We start from the raw sequence: 27,682 nt of genomic DNA, 5'->3' as shown, positions 1-27,682 counted from the left end.
AAGTCAATAATGTTTTCAGATTTTGGTGAGAGGTCAGCAGTTTTAAGAAGAGGGAGCCAGTCAATTACATTGAGTCCAGCCTTGTTTTATTGAACCCGAGAGGATAAATGGCAAAGGTGATCTTGGAGGAATTTGAACTCAGAACATTAACAGCCAGATGTCACTAAGAATTTTGCCAAATGCACTAATGAGGCCACCAGCTCATCACTTTGATACAGACTAATAATAAAATGAAAACAAGGCTAACATGCAATAGTAACACTTTTCAACCACAGGGTTCCAGGTTCGGTCCTACTACATGACACCTTGAGCAAGTTTCTAATACTAAAGCCCTGGGCTGACCAAAATCTGTGGGCAGATTTGGTAGACAGAAACTGAAAGAAGCTTGATGTGCATACATGTTCATGTATATATATGTATGTATGCGTATATACATACACAATGGAACCTCAGTTTACAAATGTCTCTCATCACGAACAAATCAGTTTACAAACAATTTTTTTAACATAAAACATCTCAAGTGAGGAACACACAAGCCAGCAGCAATGGTTGGCCACAAGCTGGGAGTATCAGCTGCAGGACATCAGTCCCTGTTCAAATTCACCATGCCTTCTCTTGAATTTCTAAGGGGAAAATAGTTTGGGCTTACGAACAATTCAATTCATAAACTGAGGTTCCACTGTATAATATTCTTCTATTCTTTTATACGTTTCAGCCCTAAGGTTGTGGCCATGCTGGAGCACCACTAGTATATAAATTAAATATATATATAGGCACAGGAGTGGCTGTGTGGTAGTGTGATAAGTAGCTTGCTTAACAACTACATGGTTCCAGGTTCAGTCCCATTGCATGGCACTTTAGTCAAGTGTCTTCTACTATAACTTCAGGCCGACCAAAGCCTTGTAAGTGGATTTGGTAGACAGAAAGCTGAAAGAAACCCGTCGTATATATGTATATATATATGTGTGTGTGTGTGTGTGTGTGTGTGTGTGTGTGTATATGTTTGTGTGTCTGTGTTTGTCTCCTAACATTCCTTGATGACCGATGGTGGTGTGTTTACATCCCCGTAACTTAGCAGTTTGGCAAAAGAGACAGATATAATAAGTACTAGGCTTACAAAGAATAAGTTCTGGGGTCAATTTTCTTGACTAAAGGCGGTGCTCCAGCATGGCCGCAGTCAAATGACTGAAACAAGTAAAAGAATAAAAGAATATATATATATTGGACGTTTTGACTGAGGTCTAGAGAGCTAGGAAGGACATCCAGCAACAGGAAGGACATCCAGCCCCAATCTGCCTCAATACACTCCATCATTCATGATGATGATAATGATGATGATGAAACAGAAAACTGTGTATATGTATATATATATATATAGAGAGAGAGACAGAATATACATGTAGGAATAAACAGAGAAAGAATATATGTATAGAAGAGAGAGAACAAAAAATCTGTTAAAGGAGGAACTTGGGGCAAAACACTTACCTCAATAGGGCTTGGGTTATCATGGGTCTGGTCAAAGAAAATAGCATGGGCCATAGAGTTAACAAGAGGCTGGATCTGAGGCTGAATGAATGAACCAACTGGCTGACCACCAAAGCGGTGAACAAGACGACCAAGTTCATGGGAATTCCAAGCAACAAGAGATTCTGAAGATTAAGAAAAACAGAAAGGAAAGAAAAAAAAATCTGTAGATTTATGACAATTAATCAAAGGTTATTGATCCCCATTCTTCATCCATTGATATTGCTCACTCCACCCATACTTTACATTGAGCACTCACCCACCCACTGAGTCACTCTACTCATGCATTATGCTTACCACTTTCTTCCCACCACTCCAATGACCTACCCAACCACATGTTAGCTCTCTCTCTCTCTCAGGACCATTCAATGAATCATTGCATTCACTGGATGGTCCTGTCAAACTGTCAAACCCATGCCAGTACAGAGAACACACACACATATATGTTGATTATCTATACATGCATACACGTGTGTATGCATGTGTGTGGTGTGTGTGTGTGTGTGTGTGTGTATCTCTGTGTATGTATGTATGTATGTAAGGGTCCTTGAACGTTTTCATCAGAGATGTCTCAGACACATTCTCAATGTTGGCTGGACCTCAAAAATTCCAGACACACAGATCCTGAGGACAGCTGATATCTTGAGTATTGAGGCGATGGTACACAAGCACCGGTTGCGTTGGACTGGACACCTTATTAGAATGGAGGATAGAAGGATTCCTAAGCAGATGCTCTATGGAGAACTTGTGAATGGAAGGAGACTCCGGCAGAAACCAAGGCTGCGATTTAAGGACTGTGTCAAGTCCTCGTTAAAGGCCTTTGATATGCAGGACACTGACTGGGAGAACAATGCCTGTCATCGCCACAGATGGAGGAAGCAGGTTAAGGAGGGGATCGACACTTTCGAGAGAGCACGTATCCAACATGAAGAACTTAAGCGAGCTGCATGAAAGCGCACGGCTCGTATAGTGAATGGGGAAAGCTTGGTCTGCAATGTTTGCAGTCGTGTATGCTTGTCAAGAGCAGGGCTCATTAGCCACCAACGGAGCCGCAAATGCAAAATATAAGTTAGTCCTAGAGCGCACAATGTTCCTGAAGGTCGGCAATGGTCTTCCTCGGTCACGAGTGTACAGCCATCACATCATGTATGTATGTATATTTATGCATATAAACTCTGGGTATTCTCAAGTATAAAAAATAATTGAAAAATAAACCATTCAGTTAAATACTCAAAGTATTGTGAGGTTGTGCAACTAATTGATAAAAACAGTAAATTGAAACATACCACGAATTAAGGAATTAATGCCCAGATGGTTCATAAACAGATTGTCTGTTGCTTCACTACTGGTGAAGAGTTCTGCAACAACATAAAGGTTTGGCCGGACAGCACGGGCAGCATCTAACATGTACTGTAAATGAGAGACAAAGAAATAATAAATCTTCTTTAGGCAAGTACACAACACAGAGGTAGTAAACACCCTGACTAGTCTCTTGGCTTTGATTCATGGACTATAGGCTACAAGATCTTATATACACAGGGTGGGCCAAAAGTCATGAACCAAAACAGTCAATATTTTATTTATACTATGTTCTTCTTCTTCTTCTTCCGATGATGATGATGATGATGATAATGATGATGATTATTATTATTATTATTCATGCTAGCATGGAAAACGGACGCTAAATGATGATGATGATGATTCATTTTGTTCATCATGTACAAGTACATGTGTATTCATCATTGTTATTTATTTTATTCAATTTCATGCATATTAAACTTATTTTATGCATGACTTTTGTGCATATCTATATTTATCTATCTATCTATCTATCTATAGATATATATAAATAAATATATAAATATATATATATTCGTGGCCAGTTGCCCGTTCGTGGCCGGTTGCCAGCTCTGTCTGGCCCCGTGTCGGTGGCACGTAAAAGCACCATCCGTTCGTGTCCGTTGCCAGCATCGCCTGGCCCCGTGCCGGTGACACGTAAAAGCACCATCCGTTCGTGGCCGTTCGCCAGCTCTGTCTGGCACCTGTGCAGGTGGCACGTAAAAAACACCCACTACACTCGCGGAGTGGTTGGCGTTAGGAAGGGCATCCAGCCGTAGAAACACTGCCAGATCTGACTGGGCCTGATGAAGCCTTCCAGCTTCACAGACCCCAGTTGACCCGTCCAACCCATGCTAGCATGGAAAGCGGACGCTAAACGATGATGATGATGATGATGATATATATATATATATATATATACGAACTAGATTAGTTCACAAACTGTTACGGTTCAAAGATTATTGAAGTATGTACATATATGCATTCATGCAAACATTCAAATGTAGATGTATTATTATGCATATACATCTTTTTATGTATATATATATATATATATATATATATATGTATATATATATATATTTTCACTTGTATTTTCCTACTGTATATGTGTGTTTTTACATTAGGAGTTTCTTCAGCAATGCACCTCTCCACTATCATTAGGGTTAGGGTTAGTGTTAGGGCTAGTGTTAAGGTTAGGGTTAATTGGAGAGGTATGTTTCTGAAGAAGCGCCTTACATTATTCTCCTAAGCTTTCTCTGTTATTAATAATCTAACTCTTTCTATTTTTCACCTCTCTGTTCCCATCAATTTGCCATCAACTTTGAGCACATGACCACCACCACTTCAGTAATCTTCGATACTTAACTTCAGTAATTGTCGATACCGTTAAGATTAAACTAACCTCTTTCTCCCCCACTCCTCACACTTTATATATTCTATACTATTTATTTTTTCTTTCTTGTCTTCTACTTTTCTCTTCTTTCTCTCCTCTTTTTGTTTTATTTTTCTCCCTCCTTCCGTTTTTCTGTCTTCAGCTTTTTACTTTGCTTCTCTCCCTATTTTTGCCATCATTTCTTTTTTCTTTTGTGGCATTATATATTTCTTGGATACTTGTTTACTGTAAATCCAAGAATAATCTGCATTTTTTTCCCAAAATTTAAAGGTAAAAAATCCCTAGTGCGTATTATATACGAGGTTAAAAATGAAAAATATTTTCTAAGCAATGTCTGAGGTTGTATTTGCTGCCCGGTAATGTTTATTCAGATGCATTTTGTGATGTCAGGAGCGAAAATACCTTAAGCTAAGCCTGAAAGCAATGAAGTCATAAAAGAATCACCCATAACTTTCAGTAAGCAACATTTATTAAAATAAAAGTATTCAGAACACCAACATCAACCATGACATGTAACAAAAACAATTTGCAAGCATATTTACATTCCCATATAACAGTTAAGAACATCACCATTATTGTATTCCGCATGCGCGAAAGTGTTTGTTCGAACAGGCGCTGCTGGCTTAATTACACACGACTCAAGTTAGGAGAAGGGGTGCATATTATACACAAGGTTTAGGTTTTACAGAGGTACAGCCCCCTAAAAATCCCCAGCGTATTATACTCAAGGGCGAACTATACTTGAGGATTTACGGTACTTATTTTAATTTCTCATCTATGTCTTTTATTTTAATGTTTCCTTATAATTTGAACTTTTAAGGCAGAGAGCTGGCAGAATCATTAGCATGCTGGGCAAGATGCTTTGTGGCATTTTGTACATCTTTACATTTCTGATTTCAAATTCTGTGAAGGTCAACTTTGCCTTTCATCCATTTGGGCTTGATAAATTAAGTACCAATGAAACACTGGGGCCGATGTAATTGACTAGTCACCTCCCACCAAATTTCAGGCCTTGTGCCTTTAGTAGAAAGGATTATAATCTCTACTTTTAGATACCTAATTTGGCAATCCTATTATTCCTTTTAATTATTTCAATTCCTATTTCGAGATATATTCTGTTCATTTTTCTCACTTTTACTCAAAGATTGTTTATTATTATTCTTTAATTATTGATTATTGTTTATTCCACCTTTAAGGTTAACTACCTTTGGAAGCCTACCCACACTGCTAGTTTTTTTAAATCAGTCACCCAATCAAATTCAATTGCTTATTCATTGAACAGTTAATGACTACAATAATGATGATAATAAGGTTTTCAAATTTTCGTACAAGCCCAGAAGGACATTATTTACATTTGACAGATATTTGTCCTCATCTTGTTTGTTGTTAACACAACATTTCAGCTGATATACCCTCCAGCGTTCATCAGCGTGTTGGGGAAATTCCGAACCTGGGTTCTCATTCCTAAGGTATTTTTCGTTGTTGTTGTTGTTGTTATTGTTATTTTTATCATTATTATTATTATTAGTCGGGTCACTGCCTGGAATCAAACTCAGAATCTTGGGGTTAGTAGCCCGCGCTCTTAACCACTACGCCATATTATACAGTGACCTGAATAATAATAATAATAATAATGATAACAACAACAACATCGAAAAATACCTTAGGAATGAGAACTCAGGTTTGAAATTTCCCCAAGACATCTGATGAAGGCTGGAGGGTATATCAGCTGAAACATTGTGTTAACAACAAACAAGATGAGGACAAATATCTGTCAAATGTAAATAATGTAAATAATGTATATAATTCCTCATCTCTTAAATATAGAATTGTAAGCCCAGAAGTTTTAGGGGATGGGGTAAGTTAATTACATCAACCCCAGTGCTCAATTGGTACTTATTTTATCGACCTCAAAACGATGAAAGGCAAAGTCAATCTCGGTAGAATTTGAACTCAGAATGTAATGACCGATGAAATACTGCTAAGCCTTTTGCCTGGTGTGCTAACGATTCTGCCAGCTCACCAACCTTCAACAATGATGATAATAAGGACACCAATGACAATGAAGATGATGCTGATGCTGATGTTGATGATGATGCTGACAGAGAGGAGAATGTAAAGGAAGTAAAAGAGAAGAAGATGATTGGAAAAGATAGAAAGGTGTCAGAAGAAGAGAAAGAACAACATAAAAGAATAAGAAGAGAAGAAGAAAGCAGTCAAAGGTTGATAGATGAGAAGTTGAATAGAAAGAGGTGATGTGGTGGTGTTTAACGGTGACGACAATGTATAAAGAACAATAAAAAATAAATCTACCTACCTCTGCTACATGCATTGGAGTGCTATGGCAATTGTCCAAGCGTAATGCATCAGCGAATCGAGCTGAAATCTCAGTATACTGCTTCATGAAATCCCAGAGGTAAGGACAATCCTCGGGTTGGTTACCATAGCGCAGCTTAACACTGTCTCCCCAGGCGATTAGTTCACGGCGTATATAGACCTGGCTGCCTGCAAGTATAGTAAGGTTATGGAAGGGAAAAGAGTGAAAAGAGAGAGAAAGAGCGAATAGATGGAGACTAAGGTATGAGGGAGCAAGAGAAAGAGAGAAGAAGAAAGAGACAAAAACTACGGTGCAGCAGAGTGAGGGAGATAGAGAGAGTCAAGAGACAGAAACTAAAGTGTGGGGTGACGAGAGAGAGAGAGAGAGAGAGAGATAGTTAAGGTAAGAGTGAGGAAGGGACAATAAGAAAGAGAAAAAATAGAAAAACTGAGGAGGGTGGAAGAGGATAAAAGGAATGTTAGAGAGAAGAAGGAGAGATAGAAGAGGATAAAAAAGAGAAAAAGAGAGAAATACCAGAAAAAGAACAAAAGAACATGGAAGGAGAGGAGGAAGGAAAGGAAGAGGTGGAAAAGGTAAAAGAGTGAGAAGATTAGGGAGAGAAAGTCAGACATGGCTGGATGGATGGTAGGATGAATGGATACACATGTAGATAGATAGAAATATAGACAGACAGACAAACAGATAAGTATGTAGATAAGAAAGAGTGTCTATGAAAAAAAGGAGACCAGAAGAGACATGAAGAAAGGAGAGAACAAGACATTTACTTACCAGCTTCAGCAAAATTACGTAACGGGTTGTCACCCATCACCCATCCATTGCATGCCATTACATACTTAGCACTCTCAGAGAAAATCATCTTTTCTTCATTGTGAACACAACTCTCCAAATGAGCTGGTACAACAAAATAGCTGATAAAGAGAGAGAATTAAAAACTTTTAGTTGAAAAAACCAGCTACAAGTAACATCAATAAAAATATTCTTCATTAATTGTTTAAAGTCCTCTAGGGTGGCAGTGCTGATAGAAGTTGGAGTAGAACCTGCATTACTAGCTTTTTCATCAGAGCCCAAACTTAGAAACAGATACAAACCCAATATCTCATTTGTCCAGTTTAGAGGGTAGCAGTTAAAGTGGTCACTTTACCTGCTAGAAATAGTCGCTGAATCTCTCTCAAATAACACTCTACCAACTTTGAAAAAAGTATACATTTCCAGATATATTATGTCTGTAAAACAGATGGTGTGGTCATGGCTGGAACATCGAAGATGATAGGTCAGAATGATCTAGGAAGGTATGTGGGTTAGGCTGACCAAAATATTCTCATGGAATGTGAATAAATGAGGTTTATTTTTCAACATAGACACCCTGCAGTCTACACACTTCTTCCATCAGTATTGCAGTGCTTGGATCCAATTGGTGAAGAAGCTTTCATCTTGTTGATCAAAAATATCATCAACAGCAGATATGATGTCATCATCACTGTGATACTGGTTTTCAGCCAAGTGTTTTTTCGTGTTGGGGAACAGATGATAGTCAGATGAGGCCAAATCAAAATAGGGAAGGTGATAAACCAGTTCAAAGCCACAGTCATGCACAGCAGCCACTAAAACCAAGGCCCTATGTGCTGGAGCATTATCCTGATGAAACAAGATGCCTCTCATCAGTTTTCCTGGTAGTTTGGTTTTGATAGTCTTTTGTAACTGCCTCAGCAAGTTGGCATAGAAACTCCATTAAAGGTGTGGCCCTTTTGAACATAGTCAATAAACACAATGCCTTTTGCATCCCCAAAAACTGAGGCCATCACCTTCCCTGCAGGTGAAATGACCTTGGCCTTCTTTGAAGCAGGTGAGGAAAGTTGTTTCCATTGCATGGATTGTCTCTTTGTCCCTGGCTCAAAGTGATAATCCCAACACTCATCCTGGCTCAGGAAACTTCAAGGAAACCAGCTGGATCTACGAGGGACGTTCAGTAAGTAATGCCCCTGACCCACTTGTTGTTGTTCGATCTTGCTGAAATTTTGCATGTGCAATTATTCATATCTCTATAGATTACGTGGCAAATTACAGCTTTGAACTAATTGTGGTTTCTGATTTATAGGTGTATGAAATGAGTCAAGTGTGAAATGGAGCCTGTTGAGTATCAAGCAGTGATCCGGGTTTTGTATTTGAAAGGACGCACACCACGGGAGACGTTTGATGAAATGAAAGTAACTTATGATAATGATGCCCCATCATATGACCTTGTAAAACGCTGGCATCGTGAATTCAAACATGGTCGGAACTCTGTGGAAACAGCCCCCAGATCTGGTCACCCTCCTTCTGCCATTGATGAGGCATCTGTCCGTCAAGTTGAGGCTGCCATTTTGGAAGATCGACGCATAACTATTCGCCAAATAGCCCATGAGGTAAAGATTAGTACCGGGTCTGTGGAAACTATCATTCATGACCATTTGCATATGCAAAATGTGTCTGCAAGATGGATTCCAAGGTTGCTCACACCTTTCCAGAAGCAAGAACGCGTCGAGTGCTCGAGGATGAATTTGGAGATGTGCCAAGAAGATGAGTCAAAATTTTTCAAAAGACTGATTACACAGGATGAAACCTGGGTCCATCACGATGATCCAGTGACCAAATCCCAGTCAATGCAGTGGAAGCACCATGACTCACCCCCTCCAAAGAAGGCAAGGGTGCAGCCCTCCGCTGGCAAGGTCATGCTCACAGTCTTCTGGGACGAGGACGGAGTAGAGATGACAGATTTCCTGGCAAAAGGTACCACAATTACAGGAGCCTATTATGCTTCACTTTTGAGGAAATTAAGAGAAGCTATCAAAATCAAGAGGCGGGGCAAGATCAGCAAAGGCATCCTCCTCCTGCAGGACAACGCTCCGGTCCACAACTCGATGGTCGCCAGATCAGAAGCACAGGCGTGCGGCTATGAACTCTTCCCCCAAACTCCTACTTTCCTGACCTTGCACCCTCGGATTTTCACCTCTTCCCAGCCATGAAGTTGTTTTTGAAAGGAAAGCGTTTCCCAGATGATGCAGCCTTGATTTCTGAAGTCAGGTCGTGGTTGGAGGACCAAGCTGGGGTCTTCTACAAAAACGGTCTCTAGAGCTGCATCAAACGATGGGAGAAATGTATAACTCTGGGTGGTTCCTATGTAAAAGAAGACTAATAACTGTGCCAAGTGTCGTTGCTCTACTGCTATGGGAAGTGGGTCAGGGGCATTACTTATTGAATGCCCCTCGTACATCAAACATTGTCAGATTTTCTTGTGATGTGATCAACCTGGTGCACTTTTGATCACATGTCAGAAGATGTGGCACTTACCAAGCAAAAGCATTTGTCATGCCAAGTTCATTGTACAGAATATTTTCAACTCTCGCAGACGATTACTAATAGCATTGGCTATTTGATTTATAGGCAGTTGCCTGTTATCCTTCAGTATGATCATTACAGGACATCCAGACTTGATGATGATCATTGCAGGACATCCGGACTGTCCTCTTCTAAATTCAGTTACCCACTTTTGTACTATTGATAAAGCTGAAGCATCATCCCCTAAGGTAGCAACCATGTCAGCATGAATGTTCTTGGGGGCAGAACCCTTTTCTGAAGGTACTTGATAACACCATGATGCCAAATTTTGTCAGTTTTTAAGAGAAGTTGCTACCAGTTACTTTTAAAGTCTTCTTTGAACAGTCAGATGTCAGTTTACCTGGAAAGAAACAATGCAGTTATTAGTAAGAAGAATTGAAATTAATGCCTGCAAGATTTCACAACTCCAGCTTCATAGTTAGTTGTGTAGTGAGGTACTGGTACTTAGAGATGTGAGCCATTCCATTCAGTTGTACCACTTTACTGCCATTTACATGGTTTGAGACATTGTAAAATTGCTGGTTGCACACACAGTGCTGGTGGAAGGATATAAACCAACGACCCCTTGGTTGATCATCTATTAACTTACTAACAGCCATAAAATATCCATATACAAGCTGAAGATTCTTCTTTCATCATCATCACCATCATATTCATCATCATTTTAATACCTATTTTCCCAAGCTTGCATAGACTAGGTGGAGTTTATTGAGGCAGATCTTCTACAGCTGGATGCTCTTCCAGTCACCAATTCTCACTTATTTCCAGTAAAGTAATTGTTCCTCATGGCCAGACATGTTTTCATAGAATAATGGAAATGAAAGTCATTACTTGTATGACACTGACACTCACAACTATCATGCAATGCCAAGTTAACATGACATAACCACAAACATACTCACACACAGACATATGATGGGCTACTTTCAGTTTCCATCTACCAAATCCACTCACAAAGCTTTGGCTTATATAACTTATGTATGCATTGTCATCTTTCTATAACCTAAATTTATACAATCAATGTAAATGAATATATTTTAAATCTATATGATATGTGTAATTAATTTTGTTATCATCATCATCTTTCCATTTAGCTTACATAAATTAATATAACCCAAGTTTAAGTGGTTTACATAAATTAATCTGAAAGATTCTATATAAACTGATCTTTTTGTTAACATATTTCTGCTGAAATACTCTGACTTTGTTTCAATTAATTTTAAAAATATTTAAGAATTTAGTAAGATAACTTAATCATTATTAAGTTGGTGTTTGAGAGTTAATTTTTACATAAAATTTTAGTGGCAGGTTTTAATTTAGATCACATTAAAACAAGAATCTTGTATTATAGAGCCAGGGGCTATCCCATGTTGGATGGTACCAAAAATGTTAATATAAATAGTTTATATAGACTGGTCTTCATATAATTACATATGGTTATAAAATGTAAAAATAAATGAATAAATAAAATTAAATCAAAACTTACTCATGCATCAAAGGATCATCGGTCGTGACTCTTCGAATTTTAGGTCCATCAGATGCCAAGAAGCGGTAACGAACATTGGCTAAGAAATTGTTGATGGCCACATCAATGTGCCGAGTGATTTCTGAGTGTTTTTCCTTGTTCTTCTGGTTGAGTTTCTCTCGCAATACTTGACAGCATTCCTCCAGTCGTTTTTCAAAATTAACAGTATCAGACCTACAAGACATATACATCACACATAATATAAGTAACAATAAATACATATATATATACAATCAAATGGTGAGAGCTAGAGATGGTTAGCATAGAAAGCATGTAGTGGTATTCAAATGATGGTCAAGGTGTCAGTGTATCACCTTATATACAGCTAAGCAGGCTGGACTATTGAGAATTACTTACAGAAAGATACCACTGAGCAATTGTAGGCTTTATCACTCTGAATACAGCTACAGAAGGGATCAAATCAGACTGGAGTCTGGTGCAGCCTTCCAGCTTACCAGCCCTGGTCAAACCATCCAACCCATGCTAGCTTGGACAATGGACATCAAATGATGATGATATATATATATTGATAAAAACGGTAAGATAACAAAAGAAAGAAAGAGACCTTGATATTATGTAAATAGAGGAATTTATCTGTAAATGTAATATGTGACAATTATTCAATAGCCAAGATAAAGCTCTGAGTTTCGGATGCCGAGGTGGAAATAGCGGTTTTCTGATGGCCAGATAACTGAAGAGATGGCGGCGTGGATTTCCACCTTGGCATCCGAAACTCTGAGTTTTATCAAGGCTACCGAATAATTGTTACATATTACATTTACAGATATATATATATATATCATCATCATCATCATCATCGTTTAACGTCCGTTCTCCATGCTAGCATGGGTTGGACGGTTCGACCGGGGATCTGGGAAGCCAGAAGGCTGCACCAGGCTCCGGTCTTATCTGGCAATGTTTCTACAGCTGGATGCCCTTCCTAACGCCAACCACTCCGTGAGTGTAGTGGGTGCTTTTTACGTGCCACCTGCACTGGTGCCAGGCGAGGCTGGCATCGGCCACGGTCGGATTGGTGCATTTTAGGTGCCACCTGCACGGAAGCCAGTTGGGGCGGCACTGGCTTCGGCCACGATTCGGATGGTGCTTTTTACGTGCTACCGACACGGACGCCAGTCAAGGCGGCGCTGGCATCGGCCACGATTCAGATAGTGTTTTTTACATATCTCCAGTCCAGGGGTCCTGGCATCTGCTGGGTGCCAGTCATAGGATTGGTTCAATTTCGATTCCACTTGCCCCAACAGGTCTTCGCAAGCAAAGGTGGGTAGGCATAGGTGCCCGTCGTCGGATGAGGTTCGATATCGACTTCGCTTGCCTCAACAGGTCTTTGTGTGTCCAAGGAAGGAAAGGCATGCATAAGTGGGCTGGACTCACTTGTCCTGCCTGGTCTTTTCACGCACAGCATATTTCCAAAGGTCTCGGTCGCTGGTCATTTCCTCAGTGAGACCTAAAGTTCGAAGGTCGTGCTTCACCACCTCGTCCCAAGTTTTCCTGGGTCTACCTCTTCCACGGGTTCCCTCCACTGTTAGGGATTGGCACTTTTTCACACACCTATCTTCATCCATTCTCGCCACATGACCATACCAGCACAATCTTCTCTCTTGCACACCACAACTGATGCTCCTTAGGTCCAACATTTCTCTCAGGGTACTAATGCTCTGTCGAGCATGCACACTGACATTACACATCCATCGGAGCATACTGGCTTCATTTCTCGCGAGCTTACGCATGATATATATATATATATATATATATATATATCAATCAACAGTGTGTGTGTGAGAGAGAAATACATAACCAGTGGTCAGCTGCATTACTCATTATACAATGAGGCAGCTTGGACAATTGAAAGCTATGTATTTCATTTTCCAAAGGACACAACATGGTACAGATATGTATGTATTGAATTAAGTCATTTGGGTTTCAATCCCTCTGCACAATAGCTTGGGTAATTGTGCTTCAACTTAACTCCATTGTTAAAGATGGCTTTATTGAGTTCACATGATCTAATAGCACTTGGACATCTTCCTGGTGGGGCCAGAGTATGAAGGTGTCATCAACATATCACAGCCATAGGGTTGGTTTTAGTGGTGTTGATCCTAAAGCCAAATTCTCAAAGTATTCCATGTATATATTGGCTATTATCAGTGATAATGGTGGACCCATAGCTAAACCCTCTTCTTGTCGATATATATCAGCATCCATACTGAAGTAGGTAGTTTCTACACAGAAGGTCAACATTTCCATCAAGTTTCTTATTGGTATACTAATATCTTTTAGATGGGTTCTTTTAGATGGGTTCTTTTAAATATCCGTCAATTGTAAATAATGTATATAATTCCTCATCTCTTAAATATAGAATTGTATTGAGTAGACATGTCAAGCAAAGTGAAATTGCCAGTGACATGTGAATGGCACCTGTGCTGGTGACATGTAAGATGTATCCACGCCAGTGACACATAAAAGGCACCCAGTACACTCTGTGGAGTAGTTAGGAAGGGCATCCAGCTGTAGAAACCAAGCCAAAACAGATTGGAGCCTGGTGCAGCTCTCCAGCTTACCATCTCCATCCAAACAATCTAACCCATGCCAGCATGGAAAAAATGATGATCATAATGATGATGATGATGATGATTGACCATTTACTTAGCAACCTAAAAACTTCATGGTACAATGCAAAGATCTAATGCAATTATTTACTTGTCAAAGTTCAAAGCACCCATGGCAACCTCAGGATCAACAGTTCCTTTCAGTCGTTGGTATGTTTTCTCAGGTATAATCTCCAGGTCATGATCTTTGATAGGTTTAGTATTTCCAGCTTAAAAGAGAACACAATTCTTAGGATTATTCACGAGCAGTTATTTCATGTAGGAGTTTAAATAAATATTATTCAGAGGAATAATCTAAAATGAGGCTGCTTGGATATATCTGCCTTTCTCTATTACCAAATACATACATATATATATCTACACACACATACACATGCGGGTGTGCACACACACACACACACACACACACACACACGTGTGTGTGTTTGTGTGTACACCCTAACCACTAGCTGCATGACCTGATGATTAGGGTGTTGCACTCACAATTGCAATATCATAATTTCAGTTCCTAAACTAGGTGGTGCATTGTGTTCTTGAGCAACACACTCCATCCCACTTTGACACCTGATGTGTGGTACACCATGCACCTGTTCAGGCGACATTGATTTGATGGAGAGAGTGAGCTAATGTACAACACATACATTTAATCATTATAAACAAATTATTTGGGCAGGTCATTCGGAAAAAGCTGAACACTCATTTTCAAATTTTCAAAGGGAGTTCATCAAATATATAATTAAATAAATATAGGGAGCTTGCTTCCTAGCTACATGGTTTTGGGTTCAGTCCCACTGCGTGGCACTTTGGGTAGGTGTCTTCCACTATAGCCCCGAGCCGACCGGAGCTTTGTGATTGAATTCGGTAGGTGGAAGTTACTGCTGTGTGTGTATGTGTGCATATAGCTGCTTAGTGCCTCTCCGAAAGAGAGAGAGGGATATATATATTTCTTTTTTCTTTCTTTTACTTGTTTCAGTCATTTGACTGCGGCCATGCTGGAGCACCGCCTTTAGTCGAGCAAATCAACCCCGGGATTTATTCTTTGTAAGCCCAGTACTTATTCTATCGGTCTCTTTTTGCCGAACCGCTAAGTGACGGGGACGTAAACACACCAGCATCGGTGGTCAAGCAATGCTAGGGGGACAAACACAGACACACAAACATACACACATACATATATATATATATACATATATACGACAGGCTTCTTTCAGTTTCCGTCTACCAAATCCACTCACAAGGCATTGGTCGGCCCGAGGCTATAGTAGAAGACACTTGCCCAAGATGCCACGCAGTGGGACTGAACCTGGAACCATGTGGTTGGTTAGCAAGCTACTTACCACACAGCCACTCCTGCACCTATATATATATATATATTATATATATATATATATATATATATATATATAAAGTGAACTCAAATCTACAGATGGAGAATGAACATACTACCATCATGTTCTTAATGATGAAATTAACCTCTCTCTCTATATATACATATACATGTATATAAGTATGTATGTATGCATGCAATATACAAGCAAAAAAATTACAGAAATAACAGGAAGAGATAAACTTACCCTTCACTTGATGTTTGAATTTGTTAACTGCCTCATCTACATCACAGAGGAAAAACTCATAGATTCGATATTTTGGGAACACCTCTGTATGCAAAATGTGTTTAATTGCCTGCATATAAAACAAAGGATAAATAAATCAGAAAAACAGGCACTTCAGACAGTAGAAGTAAAGTGAATGGTTACTAAGGGCAATTTTGATGCTTTTAATTAACATTTTCAAAGAAAACTTGTTAACATTTGTTGCTACCATTATACAAGTTTCATCTCCTCAGTGAAGGTTGTAGTACAGTATTATGGAAGAGGTGGTAATAAGCTTGCTCTCACCAGACATAGTTCTTCTTTTCACCTTAGTACATCAACTCATAGTGCCATGGTAGGACAAATTTGATATGTCATCATCTGAAGAAATCCAAACACCAGGATTTGACTGATGATGCTCTTGTCAAAGAAAGGTATCAACCTCATAGCCCTTTGAAGTTGGCTGTTGTGGTTTCCTTAGAAAGATCCAGCACTCTCTATTGCAGAAAATCAGTTTGGAAATCTAAACAACTGAAGAAAGACCACAGTAAAGATAACCATGGCAACTAAGACTAAGTCAAAGTGGTTGTGGCTAACAAGGTACTGCTGGTGGAACTCTTCTATAGATAAAGGCTAATTTAGTCTTCAGTGTCCCACTCTGGTGAAGTGTACAGAGAAAAGGGTAAAATGCTTATGACCCTCAGACACCAGTTGAAGATGCAAAAAGATTCCCAAAAATATGAATGTTTAAGTCACGAAAAGAAAAACAGGTCCTATACAGAATACAACAGTAAAACCTCACTTATTTTACAGGGCTATCTTTTTGGCGCTACTGAAGTTAGACAGGTGGTAATGGTGTCTTCATGTACCTAAAGTCTTACATTTGTTTTTAGTTACCATCATGGTTTGTACCAGCAGACACAGTGCATTTGTTGTTGAAACGTTTATCAAGAATGGTGAATGTGATTTTTTTTGCTGCACTCTACAGTATTTCTGATGTTTCACATGCATTCATTACACAGTTATTCCTAGTTAGTTGTTAATTTTCCATGCAGTTAATATGTTGACAATATGTTGACATTAATTTAACTATTCTCTTTCATGCAGAAGTCATCTCTAAAGTACTTTTTCTCTAAACAATTCTATTTTATATGCCAAATAATGAAAGTGTTGTACATTTAATGATTCTTTCATTGACTAATCGGGTAAATGTGAATGGTAAATGTAATGCTTCACTGATGAAGTAAGAATAATGCTGAAACATGTCTGGAGTTATCATATTTTCCAAAATAATGAAAACAATATTAGTCATTAAGAACATAATTTTTTCCTCATTTCATAATTATCTCTAATTAGTTTTATTAAGCTCGTTACATCAAATATGTGAATGATAACTTAACAGTTTAATATTGTATGGCTTGATATGATGTAGAAGAATAAAAGACAGAAGAATTCTCACATTTATGTGATGTTCATTATTAACTTCAGGAGGAACACCTTTATTCGTCCAATCTCCTTTACAGACTTCCATAGAGAAATAATGGAAGATCCTGTCAACAATAAAAGCAGGCTTCAAGTGGGGAGAATTATGCAAGTTGTATGCACACTCAGGATGCTCTCGCAGCCAGGCACTGCACTTAGAAGTGTGGTTGAACACCAGATCACTTGCAGTAAGTATCTTCCATTCTTTATTCATCCAGCGAGTAAAATTCTCTATTTCCTCAAATGTTGTTTCAACACCTTCGCTGAAGATTGGATTGACTTTCAGCTGATTCCTGATAGAATATGAGGAATTGGAAACACCAAGCTCTTGCAGAGGTGTGAAATGAATCATGTTGTAACCAGTTTGTTTAGCAACTTCCAAACGAGACTTCCACTCAGCAAATGGTCCCAACGATTTAGCCAAGACTGTCTGACATTGTAAACAGTTCATTGTTAATTCTTCATCAGCTCCCACAAGTAGAACTGGATCAACTAGGAAATATCCTTTACCATTGGCATTGTGGATGTTGTCACTAAAAATAAATGAAAACACAAGAATTAATGATATTAAATGATGTCACTCAAAACCAATAATTAAAACAACAGTTATAATAAATAATCAATTCTATTTTTCTTTTGTCACCATTTTCATCAGTGTTTTAATGTCTACTTTTGATGTTTGCATAGGTTGGGTGGAATTAGTTGAAACAAATTTTCCATGGCCAGATTTCCTTCCTACCGCCAACAGTCACCTGTGTGTATGTCTGTTTGTGTTTATCCTTGTCATGACATCACATGATGGCTGTAAATGAGTATCACCATCATGCAAGCGATGTTGTTTGTTTCCAGTCTCTCATGAAAATATGTGTGGCCATGGTGAAATAGTAGCTTACCTTGCTAGAAAACAGGTGAGGGTTGGTAACAGAAAGGGCACCCAGATGTATAAAAATTTACCTCAATGAATTCTGTTTCTCCTATTTTTTTTTTTTTTTGTTTTTCCAGTTTCAGCTCTTGAGCTGTGGCCATGCTGGGGCACCGCCATTGTGGTGAAAGAGTACAGCAGGGATCACCACCCCCTGCCGGAGCCTCGTAGAGCTTTTAGGTGTTTTCGCTCAATAAACACACACAACGCCCAGTCTGAGAATCGAAACCGCGATCCTGCGACCGCGAGTCCGCTGCCCTAACCACTAGGCCATTGCGCCTCTACAAGCAAGTACGGAAAAATGAATAAAGTTATGATAATGATGATGGATAATTATTATATATGTGTGTGTGTGTGTGTATGCGTATACAGGGGTCAGATAAAATAATGGAAACACCTAGCATCATAGCATCATAATTTTGAAATATCTATAAAACCATCAAATGCTTGTTTATTTTTATGTTTTTTGATTTATTATTAGTGTTGCTTAATATGTTTTGCTAAAATTGCTGTTTCTTTTCAGATATCATCAGAAAAAGGTAATTGAAATTCATTAAAATGACAGATCTATCAGACTTTCAAAGAGGTCAAATCGTTGGTGCTCATATGGCAGGTGCTACCGTAGCAAAAACAGCCAAAATGCTTGGTGTATCAAGAAGTACTGTCTCATAATTAAGACAACCTTTGAGAAAAAGGGAAAAATCTCGTCAAAACAAAACTCCAGAAGAAAACCAAAACTTTCAGATAGGGACCATCAGACTCTTACGCAAATTGTTAGAAAGGATCACAAAAGTACAGCTCCCAAAATTACTGCAGAGCTTAATGACCACCTCAAAAACCCAGTTTCCACAAAAACTGCTCACCAGGAGCTGCAGAAAGCCAGATTTCATGGGAGGACTGCAATCAGAAACCACTACTTTCAAAAACAAAACATTGCAAAGCATTTAGAGTGGAGTAAAAACCTACAGAATTGGTCCCAAGAGCAGTGGAAGAATGTTATTTTCTCGGATGAGAATTTGCGTAAGAGTCTGATGGTCCCTATCTGAAAGTTTTGGTTTTCTTCTGGAGTTTTGTTTTGACGAGATTTTTCCCTTTTTCTCAAAGGTTGTCTTAATTATGAGACAGTACTTCTTGATACACCAAGCATTTTGGCTGTTTTTGCTACGGTAGCACCTGCCATATGAGCACCAACGATTTGACCTCTTTGAAAGTCTGATAGATCTGTCATTTTAATGAATTTCAATTACCTTATTTCCAACCACTGGCCAAGCATACGTGTGGAGACAGCCAAAAGAAATATTTGACCCAGACTGCCTTCTTTCAACTGTTAAACTTGGAGGAGGATCTGTGATGATCCAGGAGGCTATATCTTGGAAATCCACCGGCCCAATGGTTTCCCTTCATGGCAGAATTAACAGTCAAGACTATTTAAGCATTTTATCTGATCAAATTCATCCTATAGTTATGGAACTGTTTTAGGAGGGAAACGCAATCTTTCAGGATGATAATGCAACAATTCATACAGCTAAAATTGTTACTGAATGGCACGAGGAACATTCTAGTAAAGTCGAACATCTTATTTGGCCATCACAGTCCTCAGATGTCAATATTATTGAACATTTATGGTGCATTTTAGAAAAACAAGTAAGGAGTCGATATCCTCTACTATCATCACTACAGGAACTGGAGACTGTTTCAGCTGAAGAATGGTCGAAAATTCCTTTGGAAACAATTCAAACTTTGTACGAGTCCATACCTTATAGAATTCAAGCTGTAATTACTGCCAAAGGCAGTCCTACCCCATATTAAAATTAATTTGTCTGAAATTTTAAGGTGTTTCCATTATTTTGTCCAACCCCTGTATATGTATATATATATATATATATATATATATATGTGTGTGTATGTGTGTGTATATATATATATATATATATATATGTGTGTGTGTGTGTATATATATATATATTATATATATATATATATAAGTACATTCACACATGCATGTATTGTTTTACTATGCATTTGCCATTGATAATATGAGTTCATTGATCATCAAGTATAAATAAAACTGAACAGACACTTAAACTCACCTGCTGTCAATTGTGAAGTAATAATTAAAAGAGCCAGGTAGCACAATGTGAACATCCACATAAGCGTCATGACGATCACTTTTGGTGCTACACGGGCTCTCCCATTGCAGCTCATGGTACTGATCTCGTTTAAAAGCGTCTTTTTCATTTTCTGGGTGGTTAGTAAAAATTCTAACCACATCGGCGTGTAATGATGGCCCGAGTACAAAACGAAGAATCCAGTCTGTAAGACAAAAAAAAAGGTAATAAGATAATGGTAAAGCCACCACACTAATATTTTTTTGGCTCCTACTCTCTTCATTCATTCATTTGTTTTTAAGTAAAGAATTAATTCTTTACATCATTAAACTTCAAAATTCATTGTCAAGGTAGCAAGCTGGCAGAATTGTTGGCAAACCAGCATTTTCTTCATCTTCACATCGTGAGTTCAAATTTGGCCAAGGCTGACTTTACCTTTCATCCCTTCAGGGTTGATAAAGTAAGTATCAGTTGAATACTGGAGTTGATATAACTGACTTACCCCTTCTCTAAAATCGTGGGCTCAGTGCCAAAATTTGAAATCAATATTCATTTAGTCTGTGATGTCATTAAACTTTACTCATCTGGAGGATATTTAGTCCTGCTGTTGATTGAGAAGACTTATGCTAAAAGGCAATCCAACTGTGACCATCTTATCTCTTTGTATGTTTAGGATTGCATTTTTCAACATGTCCATCTTTTTTAAAGACATCAGGATCTGATTCAAGGGAGATTTGGTTGCTATTTCTACTGAGAAATGTCAGCCATAATATCAATAACTGATGTATTATGAAATGAAGATGTTTTATCCAAAAAGCTAACAACTTATTCTTTGCACCACATCATTTCTGATTCTCTGCTCAATATCACTGAGACTTTCTAAAAAAAAAAAGTCTCATAATTAATAACATGCCCATTCTTATAATGTGTTCAGACAGATTCAAATGTGAAATCTAATCACAGTTGTTTTCCATCAACAGAGAACACCTCTCTTTATTCTATATTATATATATACATATTTAGCTAAACAGCCAGAACTTTCTATGAATACTTCCAGTCATGTTCAAACATATTCAAAACTGTTCAACTTACCTTTCTCCAGACGGAATAGGGTGGTCTCCGTATTTTCTCCCTTATGGATCGTCAAAGTCCGTATCTGCAAATGCTTCTTCATGGTTCTATGCTCAAGGTTAACCAGATGTTTGCACTGACCTAGAAAAAGAAAGGAGGATAATTATCAGTCCTGATACAATCAATTGACTTAACCATAATATATTTCAGGTACTTAATTTATCACACTTAGACTAATGAAGAACAGTAAACCTGAGGATATTTCAACAGAAGGCTGTGATATATCCAAGTAGTTACCTTAAGGCAGTTAGTTTAGCATCCTAGTCTTCATTACAGCCATCACTTTGTTTGCTAACAACTGATATAAATTTCTTTACATTAGTACAAGATAGTAAATGTATAAGGTATACACAGACACACACACAGAGACACACATGAAAGAAGTAAATAGACACCCTTGTAATCATTAAAATTTATTTAAATCTGAAATTATACATTCAGACATGCTCTTTGCATTTTTTAATGCAAGGGCCCTATTAGGCATGCTACTGATCAGATGGTGAATATTCTCTTGCTAAGTTTCATGCAATAATCTCAAAAGATCTGGCTTTGAAGATGCTTTCTTGTTCAGTTTATGAAATGTCCTGTCCATTATTCCCCAGAGATATTCTATAGGGTTAATATCTGGTGACTGGCTTGGCTGTGGAAGCTTTCTAATGCCATTCTTTTCCAACAAATCTTGGGTCATTTTAACCATGTGACAAGGAATCCCATCTTCCATAAATAGAGTCTTCTTTAATCATTTCACCACTGGAAAAGTTTGGAAGGTGTCCTGTCTGCAATATGGACACATATTTATTTGAGTTTATCTTTCCCTCACTTCACCAGCTCTGATCAACCATTGCTCTAAATTGTTCCCCAGACCATCACAGAATAGCTGCTGTGTTTCATTGCTGGTTGCAATCTTTTCACATCAAATTTTTGATCACAGAGTCTCCAGACGCATACTCGACCACTGTTAGGAAATACAGCAAATCTGGACTCATCAGAGAATATGACAGTGTCCCAAAACGCTAGTGGCATCTCCACCATCTCACTGGCCCAATCTTTTCTCCACTTCATATTGGCTGGTCAAAGATGTGGCTTCCTTCTTCCTGCTCTGCCATAGTAACCAAGTTTGTGGAGATACCTGACACCTGTTCTGGAACTGAGATCAACTTGCACTGCTATGTCAGAGGTCTTGCAACAAGGATCATCCTCCACACTTCTCGTAGCAAAGAGGGCCCTGGTTGATCTGGACAAGGTGATGTAGACTCCTTCCCCTCTCATGCACTATGCCTACCTCTCACTCCCCCATTCTGTCCTTGCTTGAAAATCTAAACCCCCTCTTTATTTTTCAGGTAAATAGCAAACTGACTTGACTAAAGAAAGTCATGGAACAACAGAATCATTCTGCCATTGCTGTTCTGGCATGTGCCAGGTACACTGCCAATAAAATTGTTAAGTTGACAAAACTTCCAAAAGCAACAGTTTATCATGTGTATAAACAATTTAAAGAAGAGGGGAAAACATAGAAAAGAATACAAGACTTGAAGTGATTCCAAGTGCAATCCAATGTTTCTCACTGGTCTCAAATGCTTGATTGAAGCCAACCCATCAACATCCATGACAACTCTTGCAAAGAAATGCAACATGTCCCTTTCCATGGTGTCTAGAGCTGTGAACAGGAAACTTAGCATGACTAGCTTTGTTTGATGATGCTGTCACATCCTATCAACCAAGGCCAAAGCAATCAGAGCCAAGATGCCCAAAGCTTCTGTCAATCATCAAGCACCAAGGTGAAGGAAAAACTCTCATGTTTGTGGATGAGAAGAAGTTCACTGTGGACACTGAAGTGAATTGCAGAAATTCTCGAGTGATTGCATAGAACCCTTCAAATGTCCCCACTGTGTTTGTGACTAAGAATCCTGCCTCTGTGGTGGTATTTGGAGCCATGACAAGTGATAGAAGTGTCATGGATCCACACTTCATTGAGTCAGGCTTGAAGATCGGCACAAAAGAGTATCTGGATACCCTGAGGAACTCTCTGTTACCTTGGATGGAGCAGAAGTTTGGGCTTGATAATGTGGTGCTTATCCAGGATTCTGCACCATGCCATTGGTCAAAAGCAACACAAGCCTTCCTTGGTGAGAAGGTGCCATTTTTTGTGAGGGCCAACATCTGGCCCAGTAATAGCCCAGATTTCAACCTTCTTAATTACTTTTTATGGGGAATACTTCAACCAAGGACCACTGCTTCACCACACTCAAGTGTCAACAGTTTAAAGATCTGCATTCTGTGTGTGACAAGCAAAATCAAAAGGTTGGAGGTTGTGGCAGCTGCAAAAAAATTTTGTTCTCATGTGGAGGCAGTAATTGCCCAAAAGGTCAGCCAATTGAGTGATAAATGTTTTTGTTGTAATAAATGTTACATTAAAATCATATCTGCCTACTACCATTATTTCACTATTTATAACCAGTTTTATGCTCCTAGAAATTGTCTCAATTTATCTGCCAGAACCTGTAGGAGGTGAATTTGAAGAATGGTGAACAGGAGATGGGATGATCAAAGTAAATATGATTGGAGGAGACAAGAAAAGTGATGGACAGATGTCAAGTGGGAGTAGCTTAGAAGAAAGGGAGAGGTGACTGGAAGAATACAAATGGAGGTATTAAATGGCATCTAGTAACAAGTTCTGATTTCATTACTTAGCAGCATCAGAATAATTCAGTAGATAAGAGAGTAATGAAGGGATCGAGTGATAAGGAGATGAGGGGCAGGTTAAAGGTTGCAAGAGTGTTAGAGGAAAGTGAGATGGATATTAATATAGATAAAGGGGGTCAGATGCATATAGGAGGTTCATGTGATGAATGGTGAACAGGAGTGGGGTATAATTGATGGCAAAAATTAGTAGGACAATGACAAGAATGATGAATAGATGTCCACTGAGAATGGGTCAGAAGAGAGAGAGTTGTGACTTGCAGTATGTAAAAGATGATATGAAATGGTTTGTAGTAACAGGTTCTAATTTCATTAATTACAGCAACATAATAATACATTTAACTGGAGAGTGATGGAGAGATTTACTGTTAGGAAGATAAAGGTCATAGTTAAAGACTGCAAGAGTGATGAAGAGAGGGAGAGAAAGAGAGAGAGAGAGAGGGAGAGGAGAGAGAGAGAGAGAGAGAGAAAGAGATGGATAAAACAGGGTGCAGTGGACAATTATAAAAATGATGGGAATATGGGGAGGGAGAATAAAAGAAGAATATCAATAGGAAGTGGTTCCAGGGAAGGACCTATTTGTGTGGGTGGGGGAAAGGAGAACAGGAAAGAAAGAACAAGGAGTTGTAAAACTGACAGAGCACTGGGTGAGGGGTCCAGTTGTGTGCCTAGAGTGCATACACATGCATCCACAAACTTAGTTGTGTACATACATGTTATTCTTTCAGAACTTTAGTCATGCCACACTAGCATTCTGAATTAGTAACAATTATTCCATAGTGGAGTTCCTAGAATAGTTCAGTAAGTTTAACTTATATGAGGAGCAAAAAATTTATTGTTTTGGAAGCCTCGCCATTTGTCTGAGAGTGGAGAAGTGAAGGAGGTATTGTTGTGGGTTAAACAATGAAGAAATTAAGGTAATCTATAGATTTGACAGTGAAGTACACATCATGCAATTGAGTACAGCTAGTAATGTTTTTGAACACTTTGATCAGGTGAAAGGATCTGTGACTATAGCATTCACAGACTCTCTAGTGGAAGGGGCTAGGGCTATAATATTCACAAGCCCTCTAGTGAAAGGGGCTGTGATCAGTGTTCATAGGTCCTCAGATAGAAGTGGGCTGAGACCATGATGTCCATAGGCCATCTGAAATGGTATGATTGATAGTTTTTTTTAACAATTGCCAAGAAAGAAAGATTAGGGAAGGAATCCAGAGGGATGATTTTTCTAGGGTGAAAAGACTGATTAATGTGGAGAAACACAATATGAGTGATGACAGACAAGACAAAATCAGAAGAGCAGAGACCATTGTAGTAGCATAAAAGTGATGCAACCTAATAGAAGACTAAAACTAAGACTATGTTGCTGCTCTGGTGACAAGTTGGACTGAAGAAACAGCATGATTATTGCTACCTTTCCCTCTTGACACTGACTGCCACCACTACACCCAACACAACCATCACTGTCATCTGCGTGTGGAAGCAGTAACAACAACTTCACAACTGAGCCAAAGAATAATCTTTGAGTGGTTGCTCTATCCACTAGAATAAGCAGTTAAATTTCCCTAAAAATCATATTCTACAGCCATACAAGAAGGAAGGACACACTGGATAATGTAGTCCTACATACAATGTCTTAAAAAAAAAGGAAAAAATATTGTCTGATCATAGCTAAAACACCTTTGATCCTAAATCTGCTGTCAAACAACAATTTAACAGAAATAGGAGTGAAGTAAAAATACTCCAAATAAATTTGTTAATTATTTGGAATTGGTTAAATATTGAGAAATCTTAAAAAAAAAAAAAACATATTGTAAGTTTTAAACTTGCATTACCTACATTATTTACAATTGACAGATATTTGTCCTTGTCTTTGTTGTTAACACAACATTTCGGTGTCTTGGAGAAATTTCGAACCTGGGTTCTCATTCCTAAGGCATTTTTCTATGTTGTTATCAGTCAATTGTAAATAATGTAAATAATTCCTCATCTCTCAAATATAGAATTGCATTACTTAATCACATATCAATAATTCATTTACCAATACAATATCAAAAATTTACTTACCTGTACAAATTTATCATGTAAAAATCTTTTTAAATGATAATTTTTGTTTTTGTACAGATAGAAACAGGTCTGAAACTTACAGAAAGATAACAAAGAGCTGTTGTACTGCTGCTCACTGAAGCTAATGTAAGCTGTTTGCTTGTTTTAGAGAAGACACACCACGATGTTACACCTAATAACTACTACTACTACTACAGGAGAAATACTGGGTTGTTTTGATTTAATATGTAGTAAAGGGGGGGAATAGTAAGTTGCTTGATCTCATAACTAGAAGGAAGGATGAGGAATAGTGAGCTAATAACAAGTAGAGAGGGGAATGCTGAATATTTTGTCAAATAAGTAGCAAATGGGGAAAATTGTGAGGTTTCTTCTACAATAATTATTTGATGGAGCACCTTAGTTCATTCATTAATTTTACGTCTATTTTTTTCCATCTAAGCATGAGTTAGATGGATATATTATCAATGTATTGTTGTACAGCCAGATGCATCTGCTGTCAATAACCACCCTTAACTGTTTTTCAAGTAAGGTGTCTCCTATTCCAAGCACCTTCAAAAGCAAAAACCAGTGGATAATTTGTTGACAAATGACAACTTCAACACTCATTGGTTAGCAATTTTTGGAGAAGTACAAATGTACACAAATACACACACACACACGCACACATACACACACACACACACACACACACACACACATACACATACACACAGTGTGTGCAAGCATGCAGCAGGCTTCTTTCAGTTTCCATCTACCATAACAACTTATGATTGAGAAAAGAACTTCTCAATCACACAGCTATGCCTGATGCTACTCAGCATTTCATGTAAAAGTGATTTGATGAAATCTTGGAATGTTTAATTGAATAGTTATTATTACTATTGAAGAAATATGAAGTTGTTTCATCAAATCACCACTATTTTGAGGAAAAATAATGTATTCAAAGGAAAAATAATGTATTTAAAATAACTTACAAAAAAATCTGAATACTCTTTCCTTCAAATCACATTCAGTTCCTGTCTGCAGCTAAAACAGACTTTGTTTTTGAAAAATACTATACGATATGCTTGGCCAAATATTTAGCTTATCTCTTCAACAGAAAGCAAGAAAAGTAGATCACAAGGTTACTCTCCTCCTAGTCTGATATTCACTATCTATAAAAGTACACAGTGATGCATACATGTAAAGTGATCTGCATAGCTTCTACACTTCATGCATATTTATGCTATAGCTTACAGGTGGCACTGAATATGTATTTGCTCTAACAAACTAGTTATAATCAGTTAACATCTAAACTTAGTACTGACACAAACAAAAACAAAAAAACAACAAACAAAAGCCAACTATTCTGCTTCTTTGTTTTGATAAAGAAATACTCTTACACACACACACTCTTTCTCTCTCTCACTCACACATACACACAAGTTGTAAATTATCCTGTTTTCTGTGAAACAGTAACAAAACTTAAGATGTATTACTTCTAGATAAATCAGATCTGTTTCAACTCTCTGTTATATCATGCTTAAGCTTACTAAATAAAGTAGTACTTTAAATACC

At 38.2% G+C, this 27,682-nt stretch overlaps 1 protein-coding gene across 6 annotated transcripts in view; it reads right to left on the bottom strand.

The window, feature by feature from the left end:
* LOC115216320 (glycogen debranching enzyme) overlaps positions 1–27,682 on the bottom strand; it is a 108,679-nt gene that overhangs the window by 37,541 nt on the left and 43,456 nt on the right. For 5 of the 6 annotated variants that reach the window (XM_036506457.1, XM_036506458.1, XM_036506459.1 and 2 more), the window contains 10 exons: positions 21,320–21,439; positions 20,210–20,432; positions 17,175–17,730; positions 15,698–15,806; positions 14,215–14,332; positions 11,458–11,670; positions 7,365–7,504; positions 6,576–6,763; positions 2,811–2,934; positions 1,486–1,649 (listed from right to left, as the gene is read on the bottom strand). In XM_036506457.1, coding sequence (XP_036362350.1) covers positions 1,486–1,649; positions 2,811–2,934; positions 6,576–6,763; positions 7,365–7,504; positions 11,458–11,670; positions 14,215–14,332; positions 15,698–15,806; positions 17,175–17,730; positions 20,210–20,432; positions 21,320–21,439 — 1,955 coding nt within the window. Of the gene's footprint in view, positions 1–1,485; positions 1,650–2,810; positions 2,935–6,575; positions 6,764–7,364; positions 7,505–11,457; positions 11,671–14,214; positions 14,333–15,697; positions 15,807–17,174; positions 17,731–20,209; positions 20,433–21,319; positions 21,440–27,099; positions 27,123–27,682 lie in introns of those variants that run through there. The other variant, XM_036506460.1, reaches the window with a different exon arrangement.

The sequence above is a fragment of the Octopus sinensis genome, linkage group LG10 (genome assembly GCF_006345805.1).
Source record: "Octopus sinensis linkage group LG10, ASM634580v1, whole genome shotgun sequence".
Classification (NCBI taxonomy): Eukaryota; Metazoa; Mollusca; class Cephalopoda; order Octopoda; family Octopodidae; genus Octopus; species Octopus sinensis.
The sequence above is the reverse complement of the archived record's forward strand: the minus strand, read 5'-3'. Positions and strand labels throughout refer to the sequence as shown.